The sequence below is a fragment of the Suricata suricatta genome, chromosome 9 (assembly GCF_006229205.1).
Source record: "Suricata suricatta isolate VVHF042 chromosome 9, meerkat_22Aug2017_6uvM2_HiC, whole genome shotgun sequence".
NCBI classification, from domain to species: domain Eukaryota; kingdom Metazoa; phylum Chordata; class Mammalia; order Carnivora; family Herpestidae; genus Suricata; species Suricata suricatta.
In genome coordinates, this window is record NC_043708.1 from 40,069,385 (window position 1) to 40,081,966 (window position 12,582).

The 12,582-nt window shown below is 34.5% G+C and overlaps 1 protein-coding gene across 4 annotated transcripts in view; it reads right to left on the reverse strand.

Annotated features, from left to right (window-relative positions):
* Positions 1 to 12,582, reverse strand: part of KIAA0586 (KIAA0586 ortholog) — a 117,027-nt gene that overhangs the window by 54,666 nt on the left and 49,779 nt on the right. For all 4 annotated transcript variants that reach the window (XM_029951481.1, XM_029951482.1, XM_029951483.1 and 1 more), the window contains exons 20-25: positions 11,636 to 11,829; positions 10,086 to 10,204; positions 5,954 to 6,153; positions 2,144 to 2,303; positions 1,366 to 1,585; positions 588 to 844 (exon numbers count right to left, since the gene is read on the reverse strand). In XM_029951481.1, the coding sequence (XP_029807341.1) occupies positions 588 to 844; positions 1,366 to 1,585; positions 2,144 to 2,303; positions 5,954 to 6,153; positions 10,086 to 10,204; positions 11,636 to 11,829 (1,150 nt within the window). The remainder of the gene's footprint in view (positions 1 to 587; positions 845 to 1,365; positions 1,586 to 2,143; positions 2,304 to 5,953; positions 6,154 to 10,085; positions 10,205 to 11,635; positions 11,830 to 12,582) is intronic.

The following is a 12,582-nucleotide window of genomic DNA, read 5'->3' on the forward strand; positions in this document are numbered from 1 at the left end:
ATTTAACCAACTGAGCCACCTAAGGCATCCCCCTAGGCATGTATTATATGCAAATTATCAATAGGTGTATGAAAGTGTGTAAAAATGATCATCAGAGAGTTCTGTGTAATATGTTAACACTAAAAACAATCTACATGCCGACCACTATGGTATTGTTTTAATAGATTACACAAAACTAAAAAAATGAGGTACAGCTATATGTGTTATAGAAAAATGTCCACAATATATTATTAGGTAAAAAAAAAAATGCAAGCTTCAAAACAATTTATATAGTATGATTCTATTTTTAAAGGTAAAAATACACATGCACATGTATTTATATATCTATATATTCAATAGAAAAAAAAAGACTGGAAGGGTATATTTCAAACTATTAAGAGTGGTATTATTTCTGGAAAGTGAGATTAATGAGCAAGATTTTACTTTCTGAAGTTAAGACACAGAAGAGTTAACTTGAAGAGTCCATATTCTTTCTATTATACTAGGTTTAATCTTGAAAATCAAGTAAAATCACTTGACATAGGAAACTATTACTTAGGAATTATCATAATCTAACCAGTGAAACCAACTGATACAAGTTAACTTACTCTTGGGGGCCACTGTTTGACCACAGTTAAATAAAATCTCTCCTTCAGAGATGGGTCTATCTAAAGTCTCAGTTTCAGTGACAGTAATGCTCAAGGTGCTCTCCGTTGTTGATGAATCAGAACTTGGCATCTGTATGGGGGAAGGGGCCTGGGTGGCGGCAGAAAGTGGGATAAGAGGAACTGTCGGTCCTGGGGGTGCAGGCTGAGTAGGGAAATCGATACTCTCAGGTTCTTCATCCTTGGCCACAGACATTACACTAACAAGAAAAAGACACATTGTGAACTTACTAGGTCACTTAAATCCTGTATTAATTTTTATGTAAAAAACAGATTTAAAGGTCTCTTTTAGCAAAGTATTTCTATAATCTGCACTACTGTAATTACCAAGAGTTATTTTTCCAAAATTGTTTTCATGCTTTAATCATAGACCATCTTGAAAGTTCTACCATTTCTAAAACAAATCTACATGGTAATATAAAAGTTAACGATCACTGTAAGTGAAGACTCACTTTGGGAAGAAATCACTGTCTATCTCACTAACAATATCATGACAATATATACCTTTAATCTGTTTCAGAAAAAACTTTTAAAATGAGAATTGAAGGAATACATTTGGTAAAATTTTTAAAAACTTGAAGTTTATGAAGCTTCTTTCCACTAAAGTATCAAGTAGCTTATGGTTTATAAAACTTCATTTATCATTTCTGATGTTTTTAAGGGGTCACGTGTCAACTTAAGATGAAATGCAGTTGCTAGAAGTAAATATGTTATCATTTACACAGCTCTTGGGTGAAGCTCTCCTTGCAGAGAGTTGGGATTCTCTTCGTCCAGGGGCAGGTCTCCATCACCCCACGGCCTAGGAAGCTCTGGGCCTGATATCTTCAATTTCTCCATGGAAGTCTCGGACAAAGTTGGCGTAAGAGCTGGTGCAGGAGGAGGTGTAGTAGAAGGAGTAACTGTTGGAGTATTAACAAGTGTGATGGCAGGTATATCATTTCCTAAAGATTTTTTTGTTTAAAAAGAAAGGAAAAGATAAAAGTCAACAAACAACTCCATAGGAAGGCAAGATATGTTGTTTCAGGAATCTCTTAATATTTTGACATACAAACAATGAGGATAATAATTAATACTAATAGTAATAATGACCAATAATAGGAAAATTCCCAAATTAATTTAGTAAAGTATAAGAAGATAATCTTGAAAAGACACAACTTTTAATACTACCACGAACTTAAAAGCAGTCTAAGTGTGCATTAGATCATTACTCTTTTTTTTAGTAGTAGTTTTTTATTTTAAGTAATCTCTATGCCCAACATGAGGCTCAAACTCACAACCCTGAGATCAAGAGTTGCATGCTCTACAGACTGAGCCAGCCAGGTACCACTAGGAAGTTAAGAAACCAATTTCTTAGTTTCTTTACAGGAAAAAATGATTTACTAAAACCTAGTAAGTGGTAGGTATGTATATATTAATCTATAAAACATCTTATAAAATAAACCATGAAATCTTATTTAAGTTATTAAATTAAAACTGAGTTATAGAAATAAGGTTTCTACCTTTTCCAGCAAGTATTTCTTTCACAGGAATAGCCAAATCATGATCTGAATCACAAGAAGAAGAATCTGGAGTTTTTACCAACATATGCTCCTTAGGAGGTGATGAAGGTGAATGAGGAGGAGTTGGCTGTGGGGTAGGCACTGGGGTGCACACTCTTGCCTAAAATAAAACAAGATAAACGGTGCTTAATGTCACCCATATAAAGGTAATGTAGAACAATGAAATGAGCTCATATGGAGATTTAACAGAATGTAAATGGATGGGTAAGCAATGGAGCCCTAACTTCCCTGGCTCATGGACTTCTAGCTGTTAAATTTCAGGACTAGCCTGCAGAAAGCCTCAGGCTATTACAATAGCTCTGACTCTGAAGTAGACCCCAAAGAAATCTAAGGCTCTCTCCGCTAATATGGATAGGAAGACACAGTTGAATATACAGCTAAAGATCAAATGCAAACACAAGCTGGGTAGGCCATGTAACAGAAAGGAAGCATTTTAACTGACAAGATATCAGTAAGCAGCTTTTTTAGCACAAGAGATCACAGCCTGTAAAAAGCAATGGAAGAAAAAAAAGGAGGGGGGATGCAATGAAGACAATATGGAGAAAGTACTGGGGAAGAAAAAAGTAAACACTTTAAAATTTATTTGCTAAATATGTAATCATTCAAATAAGTCAGAATTCAAAAAAGTACAAAAGAAAAATAATGAGAATTAAATCTCCTTTCCTAGCCATGTTCCGTCCACCTAGTTCCCTTCCCTTGAATCATCAAACATAATCTTGACTTAACTCATTTCATATGTGTATAGATTATCAACAGAGCAACTTCCTAAAAGTGGGATTGCTTGTTTAAAAAGTTAACTGCATTTTTAATTTGCATACACATTGCCAGTTTCTCTCTATAGGGTTATATTATTGTACGCTAGCCACAAGGAGGTAGGAGAATTCCCATTTCCCCCAGGTTTTCTACACAATGGCATTATCAAACTTTTAGAGTTTTACCAATCTAATCATAAAAACAAGGTTTCAGTGGTTTTTTATTATCAATAATTATATCAATTTTATTATACTATCTTTTTATATGTATATGAGCCATTTGTATTTCTTTTTTGTGTACAAACTGTCTACACATGTCTTTTACCTATTTTTCAAATACACTGCCTTTTTCTCCGCATTCTAAAACATCCTTATATAGGAGGGTGATAAGTCTTTATTCTGGACTATGAATTGAAAATTGATATGTAATTTAAAAACCATGAAGCATACTAAAATTCTATAGCACTGCTTAATAATTAGCATATTCTCAGCTTTTATTTTTAAAGGAAAGAAATACATTTATATGCTCTTTTCTTTTTGACTGGATAAAACTACAGCAAAAAATGCACTGTTTTCAAATATGCTACTGACCATCATCATAAGAGGATCTGAAGGTATTCTACCAGTATTAGTAATGGATAATGATGATAAACAGTTATTGAGTACCACATTCTAGACACTAGATTAAGTTACTTATATTCATCATCTCACTATATCTTCCACAAAATCTTGGCTAAGAAGATAATAGTATGATAAAGATGTAAGTCTCTCCAAATTAAACCAATCAAAAATCCCACCAAAATCTGTTATGGAACTTGAAAACTAAAATTTAATGTATATATCTGGAAGATCAAAAGGCCAAGAAAAGCCATGACAATTCTGAAGATAATGAGCAATATGGCATTGGTGGAAGGGAGCTTGCCCTTCTAGATACTCAGTAAGCAGATATGGATAAAGTCTTGGTCATTTGAACTCTATGTATTTTCTCTATAATACTTGAGACTAAAGTAACAGAGCTGAGGATTCAAATTCAGACCTTCCCAGCTCTGAAGTCCATGCTCTTAACAACTGTATGTACTGCCTATTTATACTGTTTTTGTACATTTTCTCATTCAATCACCCGCATGAGAATACATGCAGCATATGGGCAGAAAACAAATCAGCGTTAATTAGCACAGAGAAAACCATAACCCTGCCAATATCTACACCACGCGCATTACCAATGAGCTAAGAAAGCACAAACCTATTCTCAGGCATAATAATCACATCACATCACTTACATTATACCATCTCCATAAAATTCAAATATGTAACTTTATGGGTTTTTTTTTTTCAGGTTTATTTTAAGAGAGTGAGTATGCACACATGTGTGTGCAAGGGAGAGGCAGACAGAGAGGGAAAGAGAGAGAATCCCAAGCAGGCTCTGCAATGTCAGTATAGAGCTCAACTTGAGGCTTGAACTCATAAACCACAAGATCAATGACCTGAGCTGAAATCAAGAGTCAGACACTTAATTGACTGAGCCACCCAAGTGCCCCTGTAACTTCACATTTATACATCAAATGAATTAATTTAAATGTTTCACCTATATAAAATGATGCCCTCATGATCTATAGATTCAGAAGTGACTACAAAGTTTTAAATAGCTGGTAGTAGTATAGAGTCCATATTTATAACATGTAGAATTCTATCTTGCTTTAATAACAATAAAATAGAAATAAATAGAAACTATTTAACACAGTATGGCTGATGCAAGAAACAACAACAAAAGATCCTAAACATATTTTCTTTTAAAGATTAAAAATATCAGTTTAGGGGTGCCTGGTTGGCTCAGTTGGTTGTGTCTGACTTCGGCTCAGGTCATGATCTCAGTCTATGAGTTTGAGCCCTGTGCCGGGCTGTGCGCTAACAGCTCAGAGCCTGGAGCCTGCTTTCGATTCTGTGTCTCCATCCCTCTTTCTCTGTCCCTCCCCTGCTTGTGCTCTGTCTCTCAGAAATAAACATTCAATAAATAAATAATTAAAAAATATATATCAGTTTATATAATAACCAAAAGCAACATGTGATTGTTGGCTATATCTTGAATAAAACAAAAATCCTATAAAAATTATTTTGGAACAATAGGGGGATTTGTATATGGACTCCATATTACATAGCATTAACATATAAATGTTAAATTTCTTCAGGAGTATGATGATGGCATTTTGATTATATAGATTATCTTCCTTTTATGAGATATTGCTGATGATCAGAAGTATCATGATATCTGCAACTTTCAAATGAGTTTTAAAGAATATGTGACATATAAAGACAGATAAAATATGTCAAAAAGTTATCAATCAGGGCACCCGGGTGGCTCAGTTGGTTAAGGGTCCAACTCTTGATTTCCGCTCAGGTCATGATCTCACAGTTTGCGAGTTTAAGCCCCACATCTGTGCCATCAGTGCAGAGCCTGCTTGGGATTCTCTTTCTCTGCCCCTCCTTGGCTTGTTCTCTTTCTCTCAGAAAAAAAAAATTTTTTTTAAGTTATCAGTTGGTAAATACTAGGTAAAAAGTATACAGATGTTCATTGTATCATACTTTCAACTTTTCTATAGATTTTAAAGTTTTTAAAATAAAATGCTGGGGAAAATATTACTATAATATCACAGCAACAAAAAAACATCCACCATCAACTATGACCTTATTACAATACCTAATTTTAAATCTTATTTTTTTATGTTTATTTATTTATTTTTTGAGAGAGAGCATACAAGTGAGCAAGCAAGCAAGGGAGGGGCAGAGAGAGACGGAGACAGAGAACCCCAAGCAGGCTCTGTGCTGTCAGTGCAGAGCCCAACATAGGGCTCGAACTTACGAACCGTGAGATCATGACCTGAGCCAAAATCAAGAGTCAGAGCCTCAACTGACTGAGCCACACAAGTAGTCCCATCTTACTGTTTTTAAAGAAATATACCAAAAATTGCCCAGGACTCCAAATCATGAGAGTCACTCCTACCGGCAAGTACGTGTTGCTTGTTGAAACATCTCCAGAAACACTTGTGGCAGCGGGACCTTGCTTCTTTGCTTCTCTGTCACCCAGCATGACAGCAATGGTCTCAGCAAGAGCCTCATTCACAAAATGGCTAATCATGTCTGAATTCACAGGAACCCCAGCATCAACAAAAAGCCGGAGGGCACCATTGCTTCTTCCTTCCACTAAAAAGAAAGGAACAAAGGAAGAAAGGAAGAAAGAAAGAAAGAATTTAAAACTAAGCATGTAAAAAACACGCCTGCAATTTAAATCTTACTTCATAAAATTTTAGAGATGCACACTGGGTACTGTATATAAAGGATGAATCACTGAATTCTACTTCTGGAACCAATATTACACTGTTTGTTAACTAAAATTTAAATTAAAAAAATGTCGAGATGTAAACATCTGTGTATAAGGAGGTAGGAGGACGCAAAAATTGAAAATACAAAATTACTTATTAAAAAAGAGAATAAAATGACAACTTACATAATGAACATCCTTTCTAAACAAACCAAGAGAGGGAAGAAAACACCCAAGTGTAAACTTTATTCACATGGCCTCTTCCCTACCACTTCAGAATTTAGTGATAGAAAGGATTTGCATCCACTTAAATGTTCTCATCTGGTAAAACTCACATTTATTTTCAAGAGGAGGGTAACAGGAAACCCTGTGATAGATCTTGGCTAAAACACAACAACACAATGACTGCAGGGGATTTTAGAGAAACAGTAGCTGCTGCATAGATATGAAGACAAACCTTCCTTCTTTTGTAGTTTCAGATACACCAGTTACCAACACTACAGACTAAAGCTACTCAAACTTGTATAGTAGTTTCCATATCTGAAATTAATATTCTAAATAGGTAATACTTTTCATTTGTAAAAATGTTCATAAAATGCATTAAAAACTTCCTTAACAGGCTTTACTAGATTTAAAGTGGCTACATTTCTAAAGCTCTGTGTGGAGAACATGTAAACAATGATCTATACAATTTGATGGAGATGTCATCTCTCCAAAAAGAACCCTTAATTAGTACAACTAAGAAGGCTATATTCAGAATTCCCTAAAAAGTGAGTACAGGTGTTTTGGAGTCACTTGTTGAGGGATAAGTAACTGCAATTTACTCTGTAGCTACCATATTAAAGACTATCAAATTTCAAATTTATATTTGACAGTATATGTAGATACATCTTTTCAGTTCTCATAATTTATTGTTTTGGTGTGACCAGAAATCAGAACATCCCTATTATAAAAGCCAAAAGTCCTACCCAGACATAGGCAAAACCAAAAGCAAACACACGTGTTTTAAATAGAAGAGAATAGGATCTAAAAGCCCAGTTTGGAAATTTTAAGATTTTCATCCAGGAAAAAAAATTCCTCATAACTTTGTTGGTCATTTCTCCTTCCTTCCAAAAAATGATGAAATAAAACCTGGGGTGGTAGCAGGGGAGGAAGCATTCAAGTTATACTAAACAGGAAGAATTAACCAAATGCAACAATAAATTGTTTGGAGCGAGGGTATAGGCTATAGCTGGGTGGAGATGAGGAAAAGCAAAGAAAAAGAGAATCGAACAAACAGTAACTCCAAGGTCTTGGGGATTGGGCCCTTAGAAAAACCTGCATTAATGTAAACAGAAACTAAGAAAGAGCAGGTCAGGTTAGAAAAATGAGATACATTTTGGACATGTCAAGTTTGGGATGCCAGTAGAGCATCAAGTAGAATATTGACCAACAAACAGAACCACAGGCTTACAGCCTAGATGTGTGGCTTAGGATTCATCAACTGACCAAGGGTAACAAATGGCAAGAAGAGACTGGGGGGATAAAAAGGAACAGGAAAGAAAGAAGTCAAAGCACAGAAACTCAGGAGGAACAAGAACAGAATGGATTCTAAGAAACCAAAATCAATAGTACATTTTAAGAACTAGTAGTGGTCAATAGTGCACATGTTAGAGCCAGGAAGGAAGATAAGAATTTAGAAAAAAAAATTATTCTTGACAAATTCTGTGAGAGAGGAGTTTCATTAGGCGGAGGGCAGAAAGCTCTTAAGGACTAAAGAGAAAGTGGCCAAGAGAAAGTAAAAGCTATACATATGGACTCTGAAGTCTAGGATTTAGGCAGTTAAAAGATAATCTAGTCTATGAGAGAAGAAAAATAGGTAATTCTGGATGGGAGAGAAGGGGGAAAAAAGACCTAACAATATACAGAAATATTTAAAAGAGAACAACAAAGTTGGAGAACTTACACAATCCAATTTCAATATTTATTTTTAAATTACAAAAATGTGTGTTATTGACATAAGAATATACTTGCATATCAAGGGACAGAAGGGAAAGCCTAGAAACAGATTCATACATATTTAGCCAATAGATTTTCAGCGAAAGTGTCAAGGCAATTCATTAGGGAAAGATAATCTTTTCAACAAATAATGCTAGAAAAATTAGACTTCCATATGCTGAAAAAAAATCTTCATATATGGTACAAAGTAGGGCTCAAAATTAATTCAAAATGTACCAGAGACCTAAATGCATAGTCTTAAGCCGTACATCTTCTAGAAGAAAAGATAAAAGCTTACTGATCTTGAGAAAGATTCATGAATAATATGCCAAAAACCACAAACTATAAAAGAAAAATTGATAAATTAAAATTCATCAAAATTAACCTTTTGGTTTTCAAAAGATAATGTTGAGAAAACAAAAAAAGCAAGTTACAAACTCAGAGAAAGTATTTGCAAAATATATCCAATAAAGAACAAATAAAGAACTTTTACAACTCACTAACAGGAAGACACAAACTTCAATTTAAAAATGGGCAAAGGATTTTAAAAGACATTTCACCAAAGTGAGTACAGAGATGGCAAATAAGCATGGAAAAATGTACATCATTAGTCACTAGGGAAAGGCACATAAAAATCAGTGAGCTATCGCAACATGCTTACAGAATGTCCTTAATTAAAAACACTGACAAGACCAAGTGCTGGTGAGGATGCAGAGCAAGTGGAGCGCTCAGGCACTGCTGGTTGGGAATGCAAACCACAACAGCCTCTCTAAGGACATTTAGCAGTTTCTTACAAGCTTAAACATCTATTTGCCACATGACCAAGGGAAATTAAAAGATGTATCTAAAAGATGTGCTTGGAAATATCCCTATCACAGCTTTATTTATCATAGTCCCAAACTAAAAGACTATAAATTTCCATCAACTGGTAAATTGATTAACAAATTATGATATAGGCATATAATGTAATATTACTACATACATAAAGCATGATTGTCAAAGCATTATGCTAAATAAAGGCAGACACAAAAGACTACCTACTATATCATATAAAATTCTGGAAAAGCCAAAAAGTAATAGAAAGCAGATCAGTGGTTGTTAGGGCCCAGGAGGCATGGAAAAGAGCTAGGAACTGACTATAAAATGGCACAACAGTACTTTTTGGAATGGTGTAAGTGTATTTCTATATTAGTAGTTTTTTTTTTATCAAAACTCATCAAACTGTACACTCAGAATTGGTGAGTTTTATGGCAAGTAAATTAAACTCAAAAAAACCTGATGGAAAAAGAGGCAGAAGATCATGGGAAGAGGGGGAGGAGGAAAAGGAAGAAGAAGGAAGGGAAGAAGAAGAGGAAGAGGAAGAGGAAGGAGAATGAGAAGAAGAGAATGATACAGGTTCCATAAAGAGGCTCATTTATCCATTCAGCAAACACCTAGTTTTATTAGGTGCCAGTCAGAGGTGAGGCACTAAAGGAGAAACATCCACAACCCTGAGTAACTTATAGTCTAGTAAGGGAGGCAGACATGTACACCAGTCATAATCCAGTCTGACAATTCCCATAACAAAGATATATCCAAAGTGCCATGGGAAATAACAGAGAGATTTGGGCTGGCAGGGATGGGGAGGTGGGATAATACTCACCTGAATGCTGCAGTATGAAATAAGGGGTGAGAGAGCCTCCACTACAAAGAACAACAGGGAAAGGATGATTGGAAGGAAGAACTTACCTTTTGTCAGCCAAAGACTAAGTACTTAACCTCTAAAATACATCAATCTACGACTTGCAGGTTTTATCCTTTAATAACAAAAGTTATTAAAAGATTCCATTTTACTTACCTATGTCAGAAGCCAATGGTTCACTTGCCTCACTGACTGAAGCACTGACATTCGCTATGGTCTGTTGTTGGGTTGGGAGGAGCCCAGAGATAATTCTAGACATTATTTCTTGTTCCACCCTGGGGGATAAAAGTTGAGGATTCCTAAATTTGACTGAAAGGTATGAAGTGTTAGAAATACCGCCCTTAAAAATAAACTTGACTCATGGACACTAACATTTACATGTAAAAGCAGTGATTCTGAAAGCTGAATCTGGAGAGAAAAAATAAATCAAATATGTCTTCTAGCAAAATAAACCACATGAATCAGAATCTCCATGTAGGAGATAGCTTTAAATTTGATTTAATGAACTTTCAGATTAATCTAATGAAAAGTTTAACAGATCTCCTAAAGTTGTAAGAAAGACTGGGTCAAGAATTATCCGATATATCCTAAAATGTTGGGTTCCCTGCTTGGAAAACACCCATATAAAACGACATAAAATAAGAATTAGAAAAGAAGTCCAGCAGCCCCTCTTCAAAGAAATAAATATGTAGACTGTGATACAGGTTGTTTTCCTCTTTAAAAGTAAAGATAATTTGTTTCCAAGGTTATTTTTAGGAAGTAGAGAAGGAAGAAGTGGAGGAAAACAGAGGGGAAACACAAGGACACTGCTTCTGCACGTTTCTTTGGAGCAGCCAAGAGGCTGATGAAATATTATTATGACACAAGTAATACATATTCGTTGTAGGTGAATTATAATACATGTAAAAGTTAAAAAATAGATAAGGCTCACACATAATCTCAGATTCAGGGATAAACACAACTAACAATTTGGTATATGTTTTTCAAATTTTTTCCTATGCACATTCATGAGTGAAGTCTTGTATTAATATCTTTCAATCTCATTAAATATTCTTTATTAATATCTTTCAATCTCATTAAATGTTCTTCTAAATTTAATCTTGATAACTATTACTATTCAGGTGTTTAGTTTATTCCATAACTTCTTTAAGGTTTCTCACAAGTAAAAACAGGATAAAAATAGAGTTCACAAATTTATAGAAGTAACAAGCAGAATAATGCCTTGTTTACAGTAAACACTGTATGTGCTAAGTAGTCTGTGGTCTAGTAGCAGAACCATAATCATTTCCTTAGGATATATTTCTGGAAGTGAATCACTGGATTAAAGAATATATACAGGGCACCAGGCTCTGTCTGTGGAGCATGTAACTCTAAATCTTGGGGCTGTGAATTGGAACCACACTGGGTACTGAAATTATACCTAAAAAAAAAAAAAAACAACCTAAAAAAAAAAAGAATATGTACATTTTTAAGGCTTTTGTTACATAACAATAGCCTCTTTTGCCATAATAGGCAGCCAAAACATAAAGAAAAGACACACTACCTTCAACAACTAGATAAAACCCTCACATTGTGTCAGTTTACAGTGACTGTAGCAAAGGAAAAGTTTAATAAACAAAAGAAAACAAGGAAGATTTTCAACCAAAACTTAATACTTTATATTTCCTACTATGATTCTGTTCACACCAACACCACTATAAACTCACCACTGAATTAGGCTATTTTCCAATGTTTCTTTTCTCTGAATTACTTTATCCAGAATATCAGTAGTGGGCTGAAAAGTAGAAGCAACTGGCGGAAAAGCAGGACCATTATATTTCGTAGAAACAACTTTCACACTTCTGTTAAACTCCAGAATTGGTTCAGAGTATTCTGGAATTTCATCACGTTTTTCCTCTTCCTGGTAATAATAATTAAAAAAAAACTATAATATTTCCCTATCTGTTTAACATTTACTGGTGATAAGTACAGACAGGGAACTTAGGTCAGTGAATTAATACTTCTACATTAATCAACCACATTTCTAATTAGGTGGTATCATATTATTTATGATATACACATTTGTCATACAGATCACATTGAAGAAACCTTAATTACACAATTATTTAAAAACCCAATGTTCATTTTAAGCAGTCATAAAACAAATTAGATAACATGGTTATGCCTGTGTAAAACATTAAGATTTCCCTCTAGAAATTTATTAATTTATTATCATAATAAAACTTGATGCTTCCAAATAGAATTGCTTCCTCTTTCTAAAACTAGAATTTACATTTACATATGTAGTTAGGTTACCTTTTACATTATTTGTACCATCATATCATGATCAAAGGAGTTACTTCTGAAATCTTTAAAATTTTCATTATGAAAATATCACATATCCTTAAAAGTACACAAAATAGTGCTTATACATTGTATCTGTTATGTATAAATTACACGTATCCCATTATATCTGTTCCCCAGCTTTAACAATTATCAACCCATGGCTGACTTGTGCGATCTATACTCCCCCATCAACTTCCCACCCACAAAACAAATAACCCAGTGAAGAAATGGGCAGAAGACATGAACAGACACTTCTCCAAAGAGGACATCCAGATGGCCTACAGACACATAAAACGATGCTCAACATCACTCATCATCAGGGAAACAC